Source organism: Heliconius melpomene, chromosome 15 (genome assembly GCF_056956725.1).
Source record: "Heliconius melpomene rosina isolate 202511_hmr_F chromosome 15, ASM5695672v1, whole genome shotgun sequence".
Taxonomy (NCBI): Eukaryota; Metazoa; Arthropoda; class Insecta; order Lepidoptera; family Nymphalidae; genus Heliconius; species Heliconius melpomene.
In genome coordinates this window covers 1,290,622-1,311,342 of record NC_140403.1, presented here as the reverse complement: position 1 = coordinate 1,311,342, position 20,721 = coordinate 1,290,622, and the positions used below count along the sequence as shown (strand labels likewise).

At 33.6% G+C, this 20,721-nt stretch overlaps 1 protein-coding gene across 1 annotated transcript in view; it reads left to right on the top strand.

The window, feature by feature from the left end:
- LOC146531199 (guanylate cyclase 32E-like) overlaps positions 1-20,721 on the top strand; it is a 63,928-nt gene that overhangs the window by 22,585 nt on the left and 20,622 nt on the right. Inside the window, exons 7-11 of the mRNA XM_085197945.1 lie at positions 2,697-2,787; positions 3,986-4,070; positions 5,670-5,822; positions 8,506-8,643; positions 10,499-10,753. Of these exons, the coding sequence (XP_085054071.1) occupies positions 2,697-2,787; positions 3,986-4,070; positions 5,670-5,822; positions 8,506-8,643; positions 10,499-10,753 (722 nt within the window). The remainder of the gene's footprint in view (positions 1-2,696; positions 2,788-3,985; positions 4,071-5,669; positions 5,823-8,505; positions 8,644-10,498; positions 10,754-20,721) is intronic.

Here is a 20,721-nt window from a genome sequence, read left to right as displayed (position 1 = left end):
GGAACCCATAAACGTTGCATTTTAAAAAATATTTTTTGTTATATAGAATAATAGAGGCCGTCGTAGCGTCTGCAGCGTCTGGCTATAGATATGTACTCACTCAAGACATCAGCCACCCAATAAACAAAGTATTGGCATTATGAGTGAAGCGTGGGGAACAGAGAGTTTTAACAATAAGTTTTTTCAGCCTGATTTAATCAAAATACAGCGTAAGGCTAAGGCACTAAAGTCTACCACTATATTCAGATCCGTATATCGAGATACATTAAACATTTTAAATAATTTCAACATTTTTTTTTTTAATTAATTAAGTTCTGCTAATATACTAAAAACAAAGATATCAAACGTCAACTTAATTGTTGTTTTGTTGATAAGGTCAAGGTCTACGGAAGCCATCGATCAGAAGGCTTCCTCATACATTTTCTCAATACAGTAGCAATTTCGTAGCAACTTCGTAGCAGTGCGTAGCTCTACACGAACATTTAGACACATTTGTAGATCGCCTTCAACTCCGAGATTGATCTTGAGAGCGATCTTCAGATGTAGTTTTTATTCATAGATTATTAAAATAACATATCAAGATCGATCTCAGAGTTGACAGTGGGTTATATTTATATGGAGCTTACTTAATAACTAAAACGTGATTTATATTATATGGGTCGGCTAATCAGATTGTGATAGGAAAATAATTAAAAAGTCAACTTATGTGTTATTTTGAAAATATTATTAGTAAATAAATATCTTCACAGTGTATCAATAAATTAAAACACTTCGTTTCTCTCGCACCACCCAATTTTTCGACGTTATGGTAAAATTATGTTGTTTTACACAACAGTAAAATGACGCTAAACACGGCGTTGAGTCCCGCTACTCAACGCGCAATGCATCAAAATAATCGGCGGAGCGTGGGTAACGACAGTGGTTTAATAGGAACGGAATGTCTTAACACTAGTTTCCAAGATTCTCCTGCCTAGTCTGCTATATGCGGGATACCGCAAGAAGCTACAAAAAATAAAGAAGAAAAAAATCGTAATACATTACAAGACGAGGTCAGATAAATAATATGAATCAGCTTTACAAGACATGATGATGATCCTTATAGATTAAGTCCCTTACTTCAACAAATTTGGGTTACAAGGGTATATTTGCAAATTGCTTACAATCAATCTTGATAAACAGAGACGTTGCTTTTTTCATATAAAATATAATGTCGAAGTGTATAGAAGTGTCGGTCTTAAACCGAGATGCCAGTGGGTTGGATTCCTTCTCAAGGGATTTTTTACGTTTTTACGCTGTATCTAGTTTGTATAAGAGAATCTTTTGTTAATAGCATTGAGTGACGGAACCCCATATCACGTCTTTGAACTCATAACCGTCGCGTTGTCCCACTTCACCACGCATTGGGTTGGGTATTCTTTTAATAAGCTGTAACAGGCATATGAGAATTTCGATGCGGGTTCAAATCCCGCTACATTAAAAAGAAAATATAAAAAAAATAATTTCCTTCAGCAATCAATCGCACCCGCGCCGCGGCCTGTCGCGCTTACCTAACAATGATTTGTCAAATTTTATCAAAAACAAACGGAGTATTTTATCACTACATTCTCTTTACATAGAAGAAGATTTGGAGGAGGAAAAAAATTTAACTTCCTTTTCGAATATGTATAACTGCCAAATTTCATAATAATATTACAAGTGGATCAAATTCAGTTTCTTAGATTTTGTTACAGTTACATACTTACAAATCGACCTAGTAAAAGCGTGTTGATAATATTACTGGTGTTATTCCACTTTCCTCATTCAGAATAATTTTATTGATTGAAATCGTTATATAAGTTGTACAAAGTTCCTGAAAACATCTTTGAAGTATTCTTCAAAGTAAGTCTTTATGTGATAAACAGTTTTGAACTTTTGAACTACTTTGAGCGTTTATAATTGGTACCTAAAGTTAGCGTAAACGAACCACAACGGTTTCTACATATGACATAAATATTGTTTATCAGTACGTTACTTCCAAAAACCCACTCAACCCCCAGGAAATTTGGGTCGCACACGGTCTTGGTATAGTTTTAAGATATTGTAATCTCGATTCTCTAGTTTTGCTACCCGACAAGCATTTGTTTTGACAAATTAATACGACGCGACTCTGACTCGCGAATGTCCGATTTTCTTATTTGAAAACTGGTGCTTTCTATTTTAATTTGGTTTTGAAACGTTATTCATGGCAAAAATATGTGTGTGACAAATGGACGTACGACTCAATATCACGCCAACCGATTTCCGTGTCGCAGTCGACGATATTAAAGAACGATGAGATAATGCTAATAATAAAATATATCCATACCTATATTATAAATTCGGAAGTAACTCTGTTTGTCTGTCTTTTACGCAATCAGGCCCAAACCGCTAATTTAATTGTGATAAAATACTCATATAGAGATACTTGAGGGTCTCGGGGTAAACACTCCTTTCCCCACTTTCTACCGAATTCTGGAGTCATTGCGCGTGAGAGGTTTTTTTATCACTTTATATATTCAGCGGAAAATGGGGAACAAAAGTACCTTAACATGAAGGAAGTGTCTTAATTCTAGGTTCCCAGGCTTCTGCCAATCCTGCTATGTGGGATACAGCGTAACACTAAATTAATAAATTAAATATGTATATTTATGTTTAAAAGTTTATCTTTCTGTTCATAGATCATCTGATACAAAATAGCAGCAGTGATGTGCTGGCGTTTCGAGCTGTTTTGAAACTGACGCCCTCTCATCCAACCAACCCACAATACCCGTAAGTATAACTTTTGAAAAAATTTTGTACATTAGAAACAGTAATTATACATTATTATTTTTTTCCTAACGGGAACGGAGAGCATAAGACACTCTATTCCTATAGATTTCACTAGGTTCTCGTGTTACCTCTGCCTACCCTGTTGTAATCGGGATACATCGTAAAGCTGAAAATTATCTGTTTCTTGTTACAAACATAATCAGCTTCATGCTGTATCCCGCAGAGGGAACATAGTGTTAAGACACTCCGCTGAATTCTGGAGGCATTGCGTGTTGATAGGCGGAACTCAACGCCGAGCTTTTGCCTCGATACCAGAGCGACGAAACGGAAATAAATACGAGAAAGAACGAGATTAAATAAGAGAGCTAATTACATACATAGCTCTCCTAATTAAAATTAATGTTGACTTCCTATTACAAAGGGAATTATTCCTATTAAGAAGGGATTTCGGCCAGTGACGCTTTTGCAGTTAACATGATCATAAAGGTTTTTTGGTTTCCGTTGATTACACCTCCTACCTTCACTTATAGACCTTTACCATTGATTAAAATTTGGTTAAGTAGAGAAAGGTAGGACAGTGAAAGACATTTTGGAGAGGCCTCTTTTTGAAGAGAGGAATATTTTTACTAGCCTTTCGCTGTTTTCCTTGTATAACAGGCAGAGGAATCTCTATTAAGTAATTTCCGTTCCACACTTTCTGTCGAATTATTGAAACATTGTGTATTCATCCCACGTATAGCTATAAAATTATTAAACAATTTTGATTGAAATCTCTCAGACATGATTGCTCGAAATTTAAACACGAACGAGAAAAACAGGATAATAAAAGTCAATATTTTATTATTACTTTATTAAATTCCTTGTACCGAGATTTGTGTGAAAAATATTAAGGTACGATTTTTTGGATTTATTAAGGAACAAAAATTAAAATATATTTGTTTTTCTGCTTCACACTTGTATAATACATGTAGGGTAGGCAGAGGGAGTCTAGTGTTAGGACACTCTTTTCCCCACTTTCCGTCGAATTCTGCTCAAGCTTCTGTCACACTTTGCTTAGAAACGAGAGCGAAGAAATGAAAATATGAACTTGCCTCAATATGTTTTTTTCCTTTTAGTATAAACATATATTTACAATATCCCTTTTTAAAACTAAAAAGAGTTCTAAAGACTTTTTTAAAATATAATATTTTAATTTTAGGCAACTATGTCAAATGATTCGCAAGCTGTCCGCGGCGCCGCCGTTCTGCGTACCCAATTACCATAAGATATTTGAGGACACGTCCGTAAGTAATTTATTTGTTTTGTATCTTTCTTACATGTTCAAATATTATTGGTTAGAATAAGTTTGTTGCGTTAATATTACAGTACAATACAAATTTTGCATCAAATAGAAATCGAACTAGTTATCTTCATCATATTTTCTATTATATAGAGTTATTATATTTTCCAAGAGCCTTACGTAATTATTATCATAACCTTAAAATATAGAACCTTAGTAGAATATTAGAATAACAAAAACAATCTACGTTAAGTGACATCAATGTCCTATACAAACGAGCATGCTTTTATGGTTCATCAAAAGCTAACAAGCGTAGAAACACTATACAACTATAATATGAAGACAAACTTTAAATAGATTTTTATGGCTACATATAGTTCAGTTATGTTTAAGACTACAATCCGCTTGCGGCTTCGCCTGCTTAAAGTTATTGTTATATTATAGCCTAATTACGCAAAATCTTTGCATAATGTTATAATAAAAAATATTTTATAAGCGAAGTATTATGTATTTATTTATATATTTATGTATGTGTATATGTATATATGTATGTATTTATGTATGTGCGTGTAAAACTAGATATCAGCTCTGTACACCCCTTCCCTTTTCAGACAATGTATTCTCTCTTCTACCCAAAGGTTGCCTAGAATTGTACTATTCTATGTATTAAATACATGTACGAGTATATGTGTCTTTTCTATGGTACAATAAAGAGTATTTTGTTTGTTTTTGTTTGTTTTGTTCTGATCTAAATTCATCTAAATTGGGTCAGTAGTTAGTTGTGTGAAAGAGCAATAAGTATCTATCCTCACGAAGTTTCACTTTTATAATATAAATAAGATATGTATGTATATGTGAATTATTTACGTTTTCTCGCTAACAAGACAGGAGGCGTGTGCTCTAATCTCCCTGTGATTGATTTTTTATACATATTTATTTTATAATAAATATACATACTTTTCCTTCTTAAATGTGGAATAACACTTCATAAATGTTAAAAAGATTTTTGCTCTCCTATACAATTTACAGATTACAGAGACGTAGTAATGAGGTGCATTCAATGAGGCTCCGCTTCCTTCTCTATACTTAATTTCTTTCGTCAGTTAGGCTATTCATAAAAAATAGATATTAATTCAATAGCTTGTCTGTTTAAAAAGATGTAGGTTCAATGTCTGTTCAAAGCAAATATTTTGTTGTTATATACTACCTTCCTATATAAGTTGTATACAAAAAATAAGAATAAAAGCTGGCTTGGTAAGGGAGCAATCTGTTAAATGGAAGAAACCAATATACAAGCGTGTAAACAATACTCGTATGTGGAAAACTATTATTTCTAAGATTTATTTTATATCTTACCCAATACAAACAATGAAAGCAAAAACATTTTATTTTCCGAACGATATGATTTAGTGTTTATGAAGGAAAAAGTACGAATATGAATAAATTTAGTAAAAAAATTATAGAAAATATTATAGAACGCTAGAAAAATTGTTAAAAAATTGATAAAGGAAGTTTAACGCTGGTCTTAATTGATTTAAGATTGAGTTGCGGAACTTAACGCTGCGTTTTGTAAGTGTAACATAATTCAATATTATTTTCACAGGTGCCAATAGAAGCTGCTCATCTATTTGACGCTGTCACCCTCTGGGCGAGAGCTGCGTCGGCCGCCATGCGTAACGGTCTTGCACCAACTGACGGAGCAACTCTGATGAAGCTGCTTAGACCCACAACTTATAGATCCTTGCAAGGATTTGATGTAAGTTGATAATTAATTAAATTAGTTAAAGTTTTGTTTTTCATTTTTTAAGGTCTATCCATCACTTAAAATCCTAAAAAAAATATTTTTTTTGCAAAAAACAAACCGTCTTCAAACAACGAACTAAGAAGTATAAAATAAATTTACTTAACATGTCTTGAACTCAGACGGAAAGTGGAGAACGGAGTGTCTTGAGCTTGACCCTCTGGAGATTTTCCGTCTACTGTGTCTCTATGTAATATAATATACTAGCGCACGCGCGCAGCTTCGCCTGCTTATTTGTACCCTTAGTGGTGAATTATAATAAATAAACTATAAAACACGTGCTCAATGAAATATTTTTAAGTCTAAATTTCAAATTTGGTGGCGGTGGCGATTTAAAGATTTTTCCATATAAACTTTCAAACCTTTATTTGCACCCTTAGGGGGTGAATTCTAGGAAACCATGAAACACATGTTCAATTAAATATTTTTAAGAGTCTTAATTTCAAATTTTGTAAAAATCGATGGCGATTTAAAGATTTTTCCATACAAACTTTCAACCCCTTATTTGCACCCTTAGGGGAATAATTCTAGAAAACCATAAAACATGTGTTCAATTAAATACTTTTAAGAGTCTGAATTTCAAATTTTATATAAATAGGTGCCGATTTAAAAAAAAAAATTATACAAACTTTCAACCCCTTATTTGCACCCTTAGGGGAAGAATTCTAGAAAACGATGAAACACGTGTTCAATTAAATACTTTTAAAAATCTAAATTTCAAATTTTATAAAAATCGGTGCCGATTTATCTTTTACAAACTTTGAACCCCTTTTTCACCCCTTTAGGGTAAACATTTTTCAAAATCCCTTCTTATTGGATGTCCAGATTACGAAAGTAAACATTTGTCCAAATTTCACGTTTCTACCATCAGCGGTTACGGCTGTGCGTGCGTCTTACCTCAGTCACTGAGGACAAGTTCTTTTATATATATAGATTATTTAAAAAAACCTCTGAAGAGTTCCACTGTTCATGTCCTGGCTCCATCATCAGATTAGCTCGATCATACATACATAGTATATGTAGATATATTGTATTGTCACCTAGGATACGTACATAGAAGTTTCATAATAATAAAATTATAGAAGAAGATCAAATTCAGTTTCTCACAGTTGTTTACGTAGTTAGTTATAAAGTTTACATACTTACAAGTCGACCTAATAAATGTGTTAAGCGTGCAGCTTAAGAAAAAATCGGTTAAGTACGAGTCGGACTCTCCCACCCAGGCTTTCGTACCAATTTGACGATTTCTCGATCCACAGTTAGAGGAATGAATTATTATTTATGAATATTTAGATTTTTTTATTTTTTTGCTTTGGCGCAATGCAACGCTATATGTGGAATACAGCGTGAAGCTGATAAAAAATAAATAAATATCATACAATTGCGTTGACTTACAATCTTTTTTATGAGCTTCAAGAAAATTTCAGCTTGATACCTTACCTACCTACGCGATCTTGATATGAGTGGTCTTGACAGAGAGACAGACGGCCAACAAAGTGATGCTATAAGGGTTTCGTTTTTAATTTTTGAGGTACGGAACCCTAAAGAACGGAAGAATTTATAAACATAAAAACTAAGTCACATGCTCTTACTAGTTTTATATAAAGTATCGAAGTTATTACTCAGTCATTGTATTTAAAGTAACTTAAAGTTGTTTGAACATGACATTACTTTATAGTATTGGAAATATTTCATTAAATGTTTTGTTATTTTACCATGTCTAAAACATCGTGAGAAATAGACACAGAGAATTCAGTGAGATATCTCTCCGTTTAGCGTTTTCATTTATTCTTAAGTTTAGCGGCTCGGTTTAGTGTAGCGGCTCTTAAGACACTACGTTCCCTACATTTTGAGACATTATTTGTAGAGTAGTGGAAGTCAGTCGCTTTGTCGCCTTTTATATATACTCCCGAGTCCATCCTGGGAATATAACTCAAAACTTTACAGAAGCCATAAAAAAAAACTTAAGTAAGTTACCCACTAAACATTATGTTCGTAAACAAAGTATTAACTGTAAAATAACTGAAAGCTTGTGCAGTAAATTGATTCTATAAAATATTATAGCATCAAATGGGAACGGAGGAGGAGGAGGATGTAAGACGTGCCTCTACGCCAATGGCACTAATTAATTAAAGGGAAAAAACTCTTGTGTAAACTTACGATATCTTTGAAAGATGAAAAGAGTTATAAGAAAAATAACGAATCTTTTTATTTTTCTTTCATTACAATAATTTGTTATAGCAGTAAAGGCCGTTGCTGCTCAGAGGCACAGTGTCTAGTTGTAAATGTGTTAGTTGAGGTTTCAATTCCCAGTCGAAGCAATGTGAGAAAAGTAATTGAGGATTTTTATTCATTTCCACGTTCTGGTAACGAGACAAAGCGTGACGTTGAGTTCCGCCACCCAACACACTAATGTCTCAAAAATTTGGCGGTGTACAAAAACGAAACATAAAATCTTGAAATTCGTCGAGTACCTAGTAGTAAACGCAATGTCTATACAAAGTGCTTATTTATTTATTTTTTCAGCTTCACGGTGTATCCCATACACAGCAGGATAGGCAGAAGGAGCATAGTGTCAAGACACTCTGTTCCCTTAACTTACGTTAAGTGCTCATTGCTATATAATTGTTTGTTTTAGGTAAACATGGATAGCGCAGGTGACGCGGAGGGTAACTTCTCGGTGATAGGAGTGGTACAAGATTCAAATGCACCGAGCGGGTGGAGCGCGCAGCCAGTCGCCGCCTTCCGATATGCTAACACAACTGATATTTTACCTGTATGTATTTACATAATAGTATTTTAAAAAAAAAACAGGTATCTGTTTTAATTTTCTCGTGTAGAAGTTTCACGCCTTATCCCGCACGTAGCAGGGTAAGCAATAAAAACCTTGGTAATTAACACTTTTACTATTGTTAAAAATTATATTTAAGTAACTACTCTAAAATAAACAAATATAAATTAAATTTTTAATATTTTTATACTTATTATTAATAACATTAACACTATAATAACTACTAAATATAAAGTTAAAGCTACAATAGTCGTTGAAATTTATCTTGGCACCGACTATTAAATAGAATTAAAAATTGCCCTATATTTGTACTAAATGATAAATCAAATTAATAATTTTAATTATACCTGGACCAATAGAAGTTCTGAGAAAGACCTTATTTTGCCAAACTTTTGGGTTCAGGAAAATATTTTATCTGAAGTTTGTGGCCTAAACTTAAGTATTCAGAGAAAGTGCCGTACTTCGGAGCCTTGCGGTTACAACGATGTTTGTTCTAGCGTTGATTTATTAACGAAGTAAAATTTATTGTTTATAACTTGAGGCCAGTCGTGGCCTGGTGTGCCTGTAAACGTCAGGTTGTAGTTTCGATTCACACTTGAGGAAATAAAATATGTAATATATTAATTTTCTCTTTGGGTGTAAGCGTCTAAGCATACCGCCATTCAACCCGCATTGCCCCCAGAATTCATAGGAAAGTGGGACGCGTAGTGTCTTAACACTAGGCTTCACAGCGTCGACACTTTATTTAAAAAAACGTCTATTAAAATGGAAAAAATTGTTGTTGTCAACTATGAATATTGTATAAATTATTTACTAGAGACTTATTTTGTTTAGAAGTTATAATCTGAATAATATAATATCTATTACAAACAAATACAAAGAGCTGTATTTGATAGCTAAATATTATAAATATAAAAATATATTTGAATTAACATCTGTGTTAGTAAACATTATTTTTCGATAAGATGAGAATCTCATTCCTAATAATGTTTAGGTACAATCAATATTGATGTTTTTAGCTTTCTAGCTATGTGCGGGATACAGTCCCGCACATAGCGTAGTAAGCAAAGGGAAATAAAAATATCAAATATTTTATTTCTTAGAGTGGGAGTCATTTGGGAATACAAAATGTAATTACTGAAGATAATTAATTACTTGTCACTTCTTGAAGCCTGAAGACGTGAGAATGATGTTAAAGTGTAATAGATGATAGATAGTAGGTATATTGAAAAAATTGGTCAAGTGCGAGTCGGAAATGCCCACTGAATTACTTTATAATTTCTCACGGTGCTAAATTTACCATATACCTTTGATTACGCGGCGAATTTCATATTAAATACAGTAAAACAAAAACAAAATTTGGTTGATTTTTTGGTTGATTTCATCACTCATCACTCACTAGTGGCTCTCTCTGTCACGAGGTTTCTTTTTTCACGCTGTAATTCGCATAGTATAGAGGGAATTAAGATCCATTACCACTCACTGCCAAATTCTTGAGAACCTCAATACCACACTGCCTCAGTACCAAAGCAAGGAAATTAAATTATTTAATATATAATCATTGTCATCGTAGCACATCTGGATAGTGTCTGGGAGAGTGGTGGGATCAACTTTAACTTCTGGGATCACTTTCAATGAATTATAATATAACTGTCGCGTTTTTAAGATTTAGTGTTAACTATAGGCTATGAAAAAAAATAATTAAGAACTCGATAAGAATCTAGAACGCGGAGAGGTCCGCGAAGAAAAGGTCCGGTTCCACGGGTTTAATTATAATAATTACGTTTCTATATATTTTCTTAAATTTTTTTGGTTTATTTACTAAGTTGTCCATTCCCAGGAACTAGTAGAGGGTTCTACTATAGCGTGGATAGGAGGGAAGCCTCCTGATGCTGAACCGGCTTGTGGATTTGACGGCCGAAAGTGCTCTCTTCCTCACGATCCTGTGACGCTGTCAGCAGCAGCTGCAGTGGCCTCCGCTGCCATACTAGCAGCTGCGTTGCTAGTGCGACATTATAGATATGAGCAGAAACTCGCATCAGTATTATGGCGGATTGAAGCTAAAGATTTGACGTTCATTACAACTTGTGAAAAGGTATGTGGCATTCTTATAACAACAAATAAACTAAAGTTCATTTAATTTTCCTTTTTTGGAAACTTTTAATGGTGTATTTAATAAATTTTTTTTTAATTTTATAACTTATTTATTTATAATATATATTATCCAATCCAGAGGGCAGTTGTGGTGCAGGAGCACAAGCGTGTGACTGTAGGTTCGACAGGTAGTGGGTTCGATTCCCACTCATGGAAATTAAATATTTTATATTTCGAATTTTCCACTCTGGTCTCATGGCAAAGCACGGCGTTGAGTTCCGCCACACAATACGCAATGTCGCCAGATTTCGGCGGAAAGCGGGCAACGGAACTTTACACTTCCCCTGCACACCGTGCTACATGTGTCACATCATTCTTTACTCTCGCTCGTTTTTTCAAGCAGGAAAATGAAATTTGGAAGTTAATTTAACTATCATATTTATGATAATAAATATGACGGATTCCATCAAATAATATCTGCAAGGGGATTTTTGAGCAATTCATTTATTTCCTAGTTTGATACAAATAAATCGTGCCCTAATAATATTACAATATTAAGTATTCATGGATAGAACCTCTTGGAACATCATCAAATATTCTTATTTTTTCTGAACTGTATTGGGTGATCTCATCTTCTCTATCTAATCGAGTGCAAAGTCTTAGATTTATCAAAAAAAATAATTTTCTATTAACTCCTTGTTTGTATAATACAAAAAAATATTTATCATATTTATATCAATTCAATTTAATTCCTACAAGTATACAATTTTTGACGTTATCACGTATTTTTATATGAATTTAAATTTTAAGAATAGCGGCCGTTGCCCCAACATGATAAGCCATCAGTATTAAGGACATTAGGTTTTTGCTCCGAAAATGTAATTACCTGACACCAGCTAATGTCAAAGTCAAAGTCAAAATATCTTTATTCCATAAAAATGCTTAACATTCACTTGGACATGTCATAAAAGATAAAAAAAAAATGGAAAACAAAATAACCAAAAAAATGTGCAATTTTGACTTGAAAAAAGCCCGTTCAAATGGTTGAGCTCATGAGAAGATACAGGCAAAGAAACTCATGGCCACTCTTTTTAAATGCCAACATTTGTTATAAATCACAATTAACTATTTTAACTTAGAAATAGAGCAACTCATTTCCAAACATCTTTATCGCAAACATAATCTTTAACAGAGTAATAAGCTTTTTGGCAGAGCCTGTGCTTTACCACTTTTTTAAATTTGTTCAGTGATAAATTAACCACGTCGTTTGGAAGTTTGTTATAAAAGTGTATACTTTGACCTACGAATGAGTGAGACACTTTATGGAGCCTAGAGAAGGGCACAGCAAGCTTATTTTTATTTCTTAAATTATATTGATGGAGGTCACTGTTTTTATTAAATTTATTAATATTCTTATGCACATATACTAAGTTGTCGTAAATATATTGGGAGTGTAGTGTGAGGATGTTAAAGTCTTTAAATTTATTCCTTAGTGACTCCCGTGGACCCATTTTATAGACTGCTCGGACAGCCCGTTTTTGGAGCACAAAAATGGTATCTATGTCAGCGGCACTACCCCAAAGTAATAGGCCGTAAGACATAATGCTATGAAAATAGCTGAAGTATACTAAACGCGCGGTGTCAACATCGGTCAGTTGACGAATCTTGCGGACAGCATACGCTGCCGAACTAAGTCTACCAGATAAAGTTTCTATATGCGGACCCCATTGTAACTTAGCATCTAATGTTATACCTAAGAAAACAGTTTCATTAACTACTTTAAGTTCCTTATTGTTCATCAAAACCCTGGTTTCTACTTGTTGAACATTCTTAGTAAAGAACCTGATACATTTAGTTTTACTACTATTTAAAAGCAAGTTATTGGCACTAAACCAGTGCAATATCCTAGAAAGAGCATTGTTTACATCGTCAATTTCCAATTGCTGTCTATTAACCTTAAAAACTAAAGATGTATCATCTGCAAACAACACCATTTCACAGATATCTCTCATAAGGTGAGGTAAGTCATTAATGTACAAAAGGAACAAAAACGGACCCAGAATAGAGCCTTGTGGCACCCCCAATGCTACAGGTGACCCGTGTGATAGTTTCCCGTTGACATTTACCTTTTGAATCCTATCACTTAAATAAGAAGTGAGAAGATCCAAAGCAATGCCTCTTATACCATAGTGGTGTAGCTTCCTGATAAGAGTTTTATGCTGCACACAATCAAATGCTTTGGATAAGTCACAAAACACCCCAAAGGCATCACGTGACTCCTCCCAAGCCGCGAATACACTCTCTAATAATTTGACCCCAGCATCAGATGTTGACCTTCCACGAGTGAAACCAAATTGACCTGTGTGCAGTAATTTATTTTTATTAAAATAAGTAAGAAGCTGACTGAGTATCAGCTTTTCAAAAATTTTACTAAACGTAGGTAGTACTGAAATCGGTCTGAAATTTGTGGGGTCTTGCGTACTACCTGATTTAAACAATGGAGTTATTTTACTATATTTCATCAAATCAGGAAACACTCCACAATCAATACATCTATTAAAAATTGTAACTAAATCAGGAATCAAAATATCAATTAAAGAATTTATGATATTAACTGAGACACCCCACAAGTCGGCTGTCTTTTTCATACTAATTGATTTGAAAGCTACACTAATGTCTGAATAATTTACATGACGGAAAACGAAACCATTATAAAATTCGGGAACATTGTCTTTAATTAACGATTCTGCAATAGTGGTGGAAGAACCTAAATCGTTTGTTAGACTGACTGGGAAAGTAGAGAAAAACTTTTCAAATGCAATGGCCACTTCCAAATCGGAATCAACAATGTGACCGTCAATACTAAGTTTAAAATTAGAATCTTTCACCCTAGTTCTCCCAGTCTCGGCATTAACAACCTTCCAAGTGGCTTCAATTTTATTATTACTATTTCTGATTTTTGTTTTAATAAATAAAGATTTAGCAATTTTGCAAACTCTTTTGAAAATTTTAGAGTAAGATTTTAAGTACTCTTTAAACTCTTCACCACTATTAAACTGTTTTTCATAATATAACATATACAGTGTCTCCCTACTCTTATAAATACCTGCTGTGGCCCAGTCTCCAAAGATAGGACTATCAGTAATTGTAATCTCTTTGGGAGTAAATATTGAATGAAATTTATTAATAAAAGAGTAAAAAAAAGAATTGTACAAAGAATTGGGAGGTAAAGTTATATCTAAAACTAGTAAATTAGTTAGTAAACTAACTCTCATACGTTCCAAACGACTAGCTGTGACAGGTACAACAGCAATTCTTTTCTTAGCCACCTGTTTTTTCTTACTATAGAATTCTACTAGCTGACCAGAGTGGTCAGAATCCAATTTATTAATAATGCTTTTGTAGCATGGAATAATGTCAGTAAATATGTTATCTATACAAGTACTAGTCGTAGGAGTTATTCTGGTTGGCTCCATAAATACATTAAGTAAATTGTGTGACTTAAAAAGACTTAATAAATTAATGGTGGGACTAAAACTTTCCAAAATATTAACATTAAAGTCCCCACACACTAACAAAGGCTTACCCGACTTGGTAAGTTTGCTTAAGGCCTCATCCATTACTTCTAAAAATAATTTTAAATTGGCGGAGGGAGGTCTGTATACACATATAACAATGAATTGCTCTAATTGAACACACGCTAATTCGATAGAACATTCTACAGAAAGGGACACAATATCTTTCCGTTCCTTGAACTTAAGGTTCTTGTTTAATATTATAAGCGACCCCCCGTGTATTGTGTTGATTCTGCAGAATGAGCTTCCTACCCGGTGGTTTCTGAAATTAAACATGAGCTGGTTCACCTTTAACCAATGTTCAGTAATACACAAAATACTAATTTCCTCCGAGTTCATGAATAATTCCAGCTCTAGCTGCTTGCCCCCCGTCAAGCAACAGATGTTCTGATGAACTAATCTAATAGAATTAACATTTTTATTATTATTTTTGCATGGATATTGTGATGATGTGCAATGTGCGTGATTATTGTAATTTAATTGTAAAGCTGGCTGGATCAAATGGATATTTAATAATAAATTAGAGCTAGAGGTTGCTACCTCTGTTGTCTGAGAAATTAATTTAAATGTTGAGAAATGTCAACAGAGTGTAAATTATTAGACATAATGTCAGAATAAATTGGAATGTCAGTCTGCTCAATAGAAGCAGTTGAAGTAGTAGCCAAGTTCTTGGCTGATAAGTCAAAACAGTTCAATGGTTTGATTAATCGACGGTTCTAATCGAATGACCGTTTCCTTGCGAAAGGTCTGTGGAATCTAGTTGGAACAAGTGAATAATATTTCTTTAAATTATAATTATTTGTATTTATCTTTTTTTTTTTTATATTTATGTAAATTCTTAATTTATAATTCTATTATCAATATCTCTATTCAATTCAATTCTTTCTTCTATCTTTACGTTTCAGTAGCACGCTTCATCGCATATAATTACTTACAGTAGGGTAAGCAGAAAGAACTTAATATCAATACAGAATTTCTTTTTTATTTTTTATTCTACCTAAATTTGAGACATTGTTCGTAGGGTAGGCAGAGGGAAACTACTGTTAAGATACTGCGTTACCCACGCACCGTCGAGTTTTGTCCGTACAGTTTTATCCAATCTGTTGCGTAGCAGAATTCAACGCCGTGCTTTATTTTGTCACCAGGGCATGCAATGAAATACGTTCCCCCGAATAGGAAACGAACCCACAAACGTCACGCTTACGTACGCCTGCTGTACCGCTATGCTACAACGATGCTATGCTACAAAGCCTTATGGAAATATTGCGTGTTTGTTACGTACATATGTATAAATATACATAGGTATATTCTAAATCTATAACCGACTCCATGAGGGAAATTAAGCCATTGACTACCGTGCTTGGTATTTAAACCGTTTTTAGGGCTCTATATATTAAACGATAAAAACGAAACCCTTAGATTTTTAAATATTAATTAAAATGTATATTTTCATTTTTTTCATTCTGGTGCCGAGGCAAAGCGCGGCGTTGAGTTCCACCACTTAACACGCTATGACACCGGAATTCGGCGGAAAGCGGGAACGGAGTGTTTCAACACTAGGTTTCCTCGGCCTACCCTGCTATGTGCGGGATATAGCGTGAAGCTGATTTTTATTTTGAAATCCTTATAGGATCTCTTTGTTGTCCGTCTGTCCTTCTGTCAAGATCATGTATTTAAAGAGCATGGAGGTATCAACTTGAAATTAATATTAAATATTTAGGTCTATGTTGTCTTGAAGTACAGAAAAAACCAAGCGTCTAATTCAACGCCAACGCAAATCAAAAGTTCGCCACGTGATCGAAACTTATAGAGCCCGTGGACCTTCAGTTTTTTTTTTTTTTTTTTTTATTTCTGTCAAATATCCATACAACTATATATTTACATTGATGAAGGCACTACAAAAAACCACGAAGGTTTGTCTCGAGTACCAAAACTCGTCTAAATTATAGATTTAAATAATGTTTTTTTAATAATTGATTTAAGCTCCTCTGAGTAATTTTACTTCTTATTTTAGGGTCTAGATTATTTATTAAGTTAGGAACCATGTATGCCCGGGTGCGCTGTCCGTATTTGTTACTAGCTGATAGTGAAACTAATCTATTTTGTGTGATATTACGTGTTGCAATTTTATGAGAAATTTTATATTGAAACTGCTAGTCGAAATAATTTTCTTTTAATATTGTAAAATTAATTTTATCATAAAGGGGAATAACTTGGCAGTATTTAAAGAGAAGGTTTTCATCAGTTGCCGCTTGCAATTTAATTTTTAAAGGGACGATGTTCTTCAATATTCTAACCTGCAGCCGGTATATGTAACTCAAGTATGTTTTGTCCGTTCTGCCGTAACTACTAAGTCCATATGACATAATTGAGTCAGCTAATGCGTTATAAAGCATCATCTTAGTCTTATACGTTAATCTATTCTTGACAATAAAAATATTTGCCAAAAATGATCTTAGCTTATCACATACATAATTAATATGCTTATGCCAGTTGAAGTTGTGATCAATAGTTAATCCTAAATATTTATGGGATAGTGCTACTTCAATTGAAGGACAGCCACAGTGGCTACTGGGGTTGTGCAAGCAGCAGTGAGTGTGAGCTATAAGACTACAATTCATATCGCTACCTGCTTTGAGGTTTGGAGAATGAATATGTATCAATTTAGTTTTTTGCGGATTTAATACTAAATGACTATCATGACACCATTTATTTAACATATCGAAATCTTCCTGTAATAATGTCATTCCTTCATTCACGTCTTTAGCAGCTACAAGCAAACAAGTATCGTCAGCATATTGATAAGTTATACAATTGTTAAAAATTTTACTCATATTATTTATATAAGCTATAAAGTGTAAAGGCCCCAATACAGAGCCTTGAGCCGTGCCCTCCGAGACTTTTATGCTAGTGCTAAAACTGTCGCCTATTTTTACGCAATAATTCCTATCTCTAAGGTAATTTTCACACCATTTAAACAATGGACCCCGTATTCCGGTGTTTTCTAATCTTCGTGCAAGTATTTTGTGATTTAATGTGTCAAAAGCACGGGAAAAGTCAATAAACAGCGCCAAAACATGTAGTTTCTGATCCAACCACGTATTTACTTGGTCCGTAAATGTTGACAATAACATTGTCGTATTTTTACCTGGTCGAAAACCGTACTGTGTATTGTTCAGTATATCATTTTTTTCGTAAAAAGACTGAATTTGATTACTTATAAATTTTTCAGTAATTTTATTTAACACAGAAGTTACCGTGATCGGTCTATAATTGCTGACATCATCTTGTTTTCCTTTTTTATAGACAGGTCTCACACAACCAGCTTTTAATTCATCCGGGTAGGTGCCCATTTCAACGCTAGTATTAATAAGTTTGGCCAAAGGTTTACAGATTTTTTTCATCAATGCTTTAACTTCAAACCCTCTTATACTATCAATACCTGGGGCTTTATTAGAATTTAAATTTTTAATTAATTTTAACACGTCATTTTCAGATGCTTTTTTAAATTTTATGCTACAAATGGATGAATGATTATTATCTATTGTACTATCTAGTAATTTTAATTTACAATTTGGGATAATTTTTTTAACGGCATCTGAAAAACCTACTGCGAAGATTTGCGCAATCTTTTTCGGTGACAAATTAGTACAATTAAATGCCGACAACACTACTTCGTCAATTGACTTGCATATTCTGCCCGAGATTTTATTTAGTATATTCCACAGTTTTTTAGTATTCCCATAATTCATATTTATTTTGTTTTTATAATATAAATTTCTATAGTATTCAATAACTTTATGAACTTTATTCCTCGTCTTATTATATTGTAGTCTTAGGTAAGCATTATACGGATTACGTCTCCACCTGTTAAATAACTTATCTCTTTTTTTAGACAGATTAATAATGTTTTTATTAATCCAGGGTGCAACGCGTAAGTTATTTTTAGTTTTACAAATAGTTTTTCTAGCTTTCAAGTATGCGGATTGAAATAAATCTTTAATATATGTATATATTTCCAGTGGTGTGCCTAAATCATCAACGCGCTCCCAGTTTGCATTACATAATTCCTTTCTTAATATTACAGAGTCGTAAACATTCATTTGTTTGTTAAATTGACAATTATTGACCGGTGATTCATAGACGTTGCATAGTGCAACGACGGTAAGCCTATGGTCCGCTAGTACAGTGTCGACTGCAGCGGTGAACGGACTGATCCCGCGCGACCTTACAAATATGTGATCTATACACGATTTCGTAATTGTTTCTAATCTCTTTTCAATACGCGTATATTCTGTAATACCACAAAACAGTCCGTTCTCCGCCATCAGATCAAGATAATTATCTCTTATACTTGATGATATTCTTAAGTCAAGGTTCATATCCCCTGCTATTACAATATTTAATGACGTAGGTACATTTTTTAAAAGTAGTGAAAGTTCAGATACAAAAAGTTGCTTATTATATGAGGGAGGTCTATAAATAGCACATATTGTGACAGCTTGGTTACAAGGAGTTTTAATCGTGCCTACTAGTGACTCGAACAAATATGTATTATAGTTATAAACTGTGAACTTTAAATAATCTTTTATATAAGTAATTATACCGCCACCTTTTTTATTTTTGCGTAATTTTGTGTACATTTTATATCCCGGAATGTTAAATAAATTACTAGTTTCATCTGACACTCCTACCTCCGTTAAAATTATAATATCAATGGGATGTAATGTTACGTCTAGAATTTGTAATAATTTTGAATAATTTTTAACTATTGATCGAATATTTATATGTATACATAAAAGATTTATATGACTGCTAGGTATTTTTTTAATAAAGCTATTGCAATTTATACAATTATTTAGTTTTATTATTCCTGATGAGTTATTTGTGTTATCCATCTTATTAATATTTATTATGAGAAAAAAGCAAAATTTACACAAGGAAAAATTATTTTTCAATTTTTGAAATTGCTTCAATATCTAGTAAACATCTTATAATATGGACTTTACTCACTTTTGTTTTCCTTGCATAAATTTTGCCATTCCTGCACCATACGAATTCAAAATTATTACTCAGCTGTTTTTTACTGTTATATAATAACATTTTATTATAGGGCGTTAGTGCTTCACGAATAAATATCGGAGTGTTTGTAAGTTCACGCGGCGCACTTTGCACAATGTCACCGAATGTAGACCGTGTCTGCTTATTTGCCGCTAACCATTGATCCCTGATGTGCTGGTTCTTCATTTCCACCATAAGCGATCCGGGTCGTTCTTTATGCGGTTGCACGACGCGTGTGCATTTAACGTCACCGTCGTCCATTTTTAAATTTACAGCAATGGATTTTATGACTTCTTTGGATTTTTGTAGTGCAGATTCTGGTAATCCCGATATTTCCAAGGAACTCCCGAGGGACTTTTGTTCTATTTCATGTAGTTTGAATTCCGCGGACGCAACGCGGAGTTCAAGATGTTTGTTACTGTTTTGAAGTTCAATATTTTTATTCTCTAGCATTTTTATTTTGTTTTCATGTTTTTTAAAAGACTCCTCGATACTTGAAATTTGATCACTTAGAAAATTAAGCGAAACTTCAAATTCTTTTTTTAATGTTTCAAACTCATTTTTTATTATTCTTTTCATTTCTGCGGAAATTTCGCGAATCAATTTCGATCCAGCTTTGTTACTGGACACAAGTTCCTCTTCTTCTTCATCATCGGAATCATCGCCTTGTATTGAGATAGATGATCTATGCGAGGCATTACACAAGCATTCTTCACAGCTCCATTCCAGTCCGGGGGCGTTACGAAGAGTTGCTAATTGCTTTGCAGAGAGTTTAGCACAAGTAGTAGTACCATGAACACACTTCTCACAACGGCTACATGTTATACCGAGGCCTTTTTTCGTAATATTTTTGTTACACGTATTACACTTTGATATTGGCATCTTGAGGGTAGTTAGCGCACAAATAGGGGCAACGTGTGTATAGTTCGGAACTAGAGTGACGAGTGAAAATTAAAAATTATGAAATTTAGTACGAAGTGAGATCTTCTATTAGAAATAAACAAAAATCCAAAAAGTGAATATGAAGGTATTGCATAGAAAGATGAAGAATCCTCGGTGGGCGTATCGGACTCACGCTTAACCGGTTTTATTTAAATAATATTTGTATGTTTCTAAATCTAGAGTACATTTACGTAGCTACGTGCTACGAATATCCTGGTCGGCGTCAGATTACTTTATGAATCCGTATATACAGTCAACTTCAGTAAAGCTACATGCGGCCTTTGAGTGCTGTTATAAAGCTAGTTTTATGATACGATATCCATTTTATGTTTGTTTAGTTCTATATGCATTTTAAAGTCTATAGCCATGTTTGATTATGCAGGTCTACAAT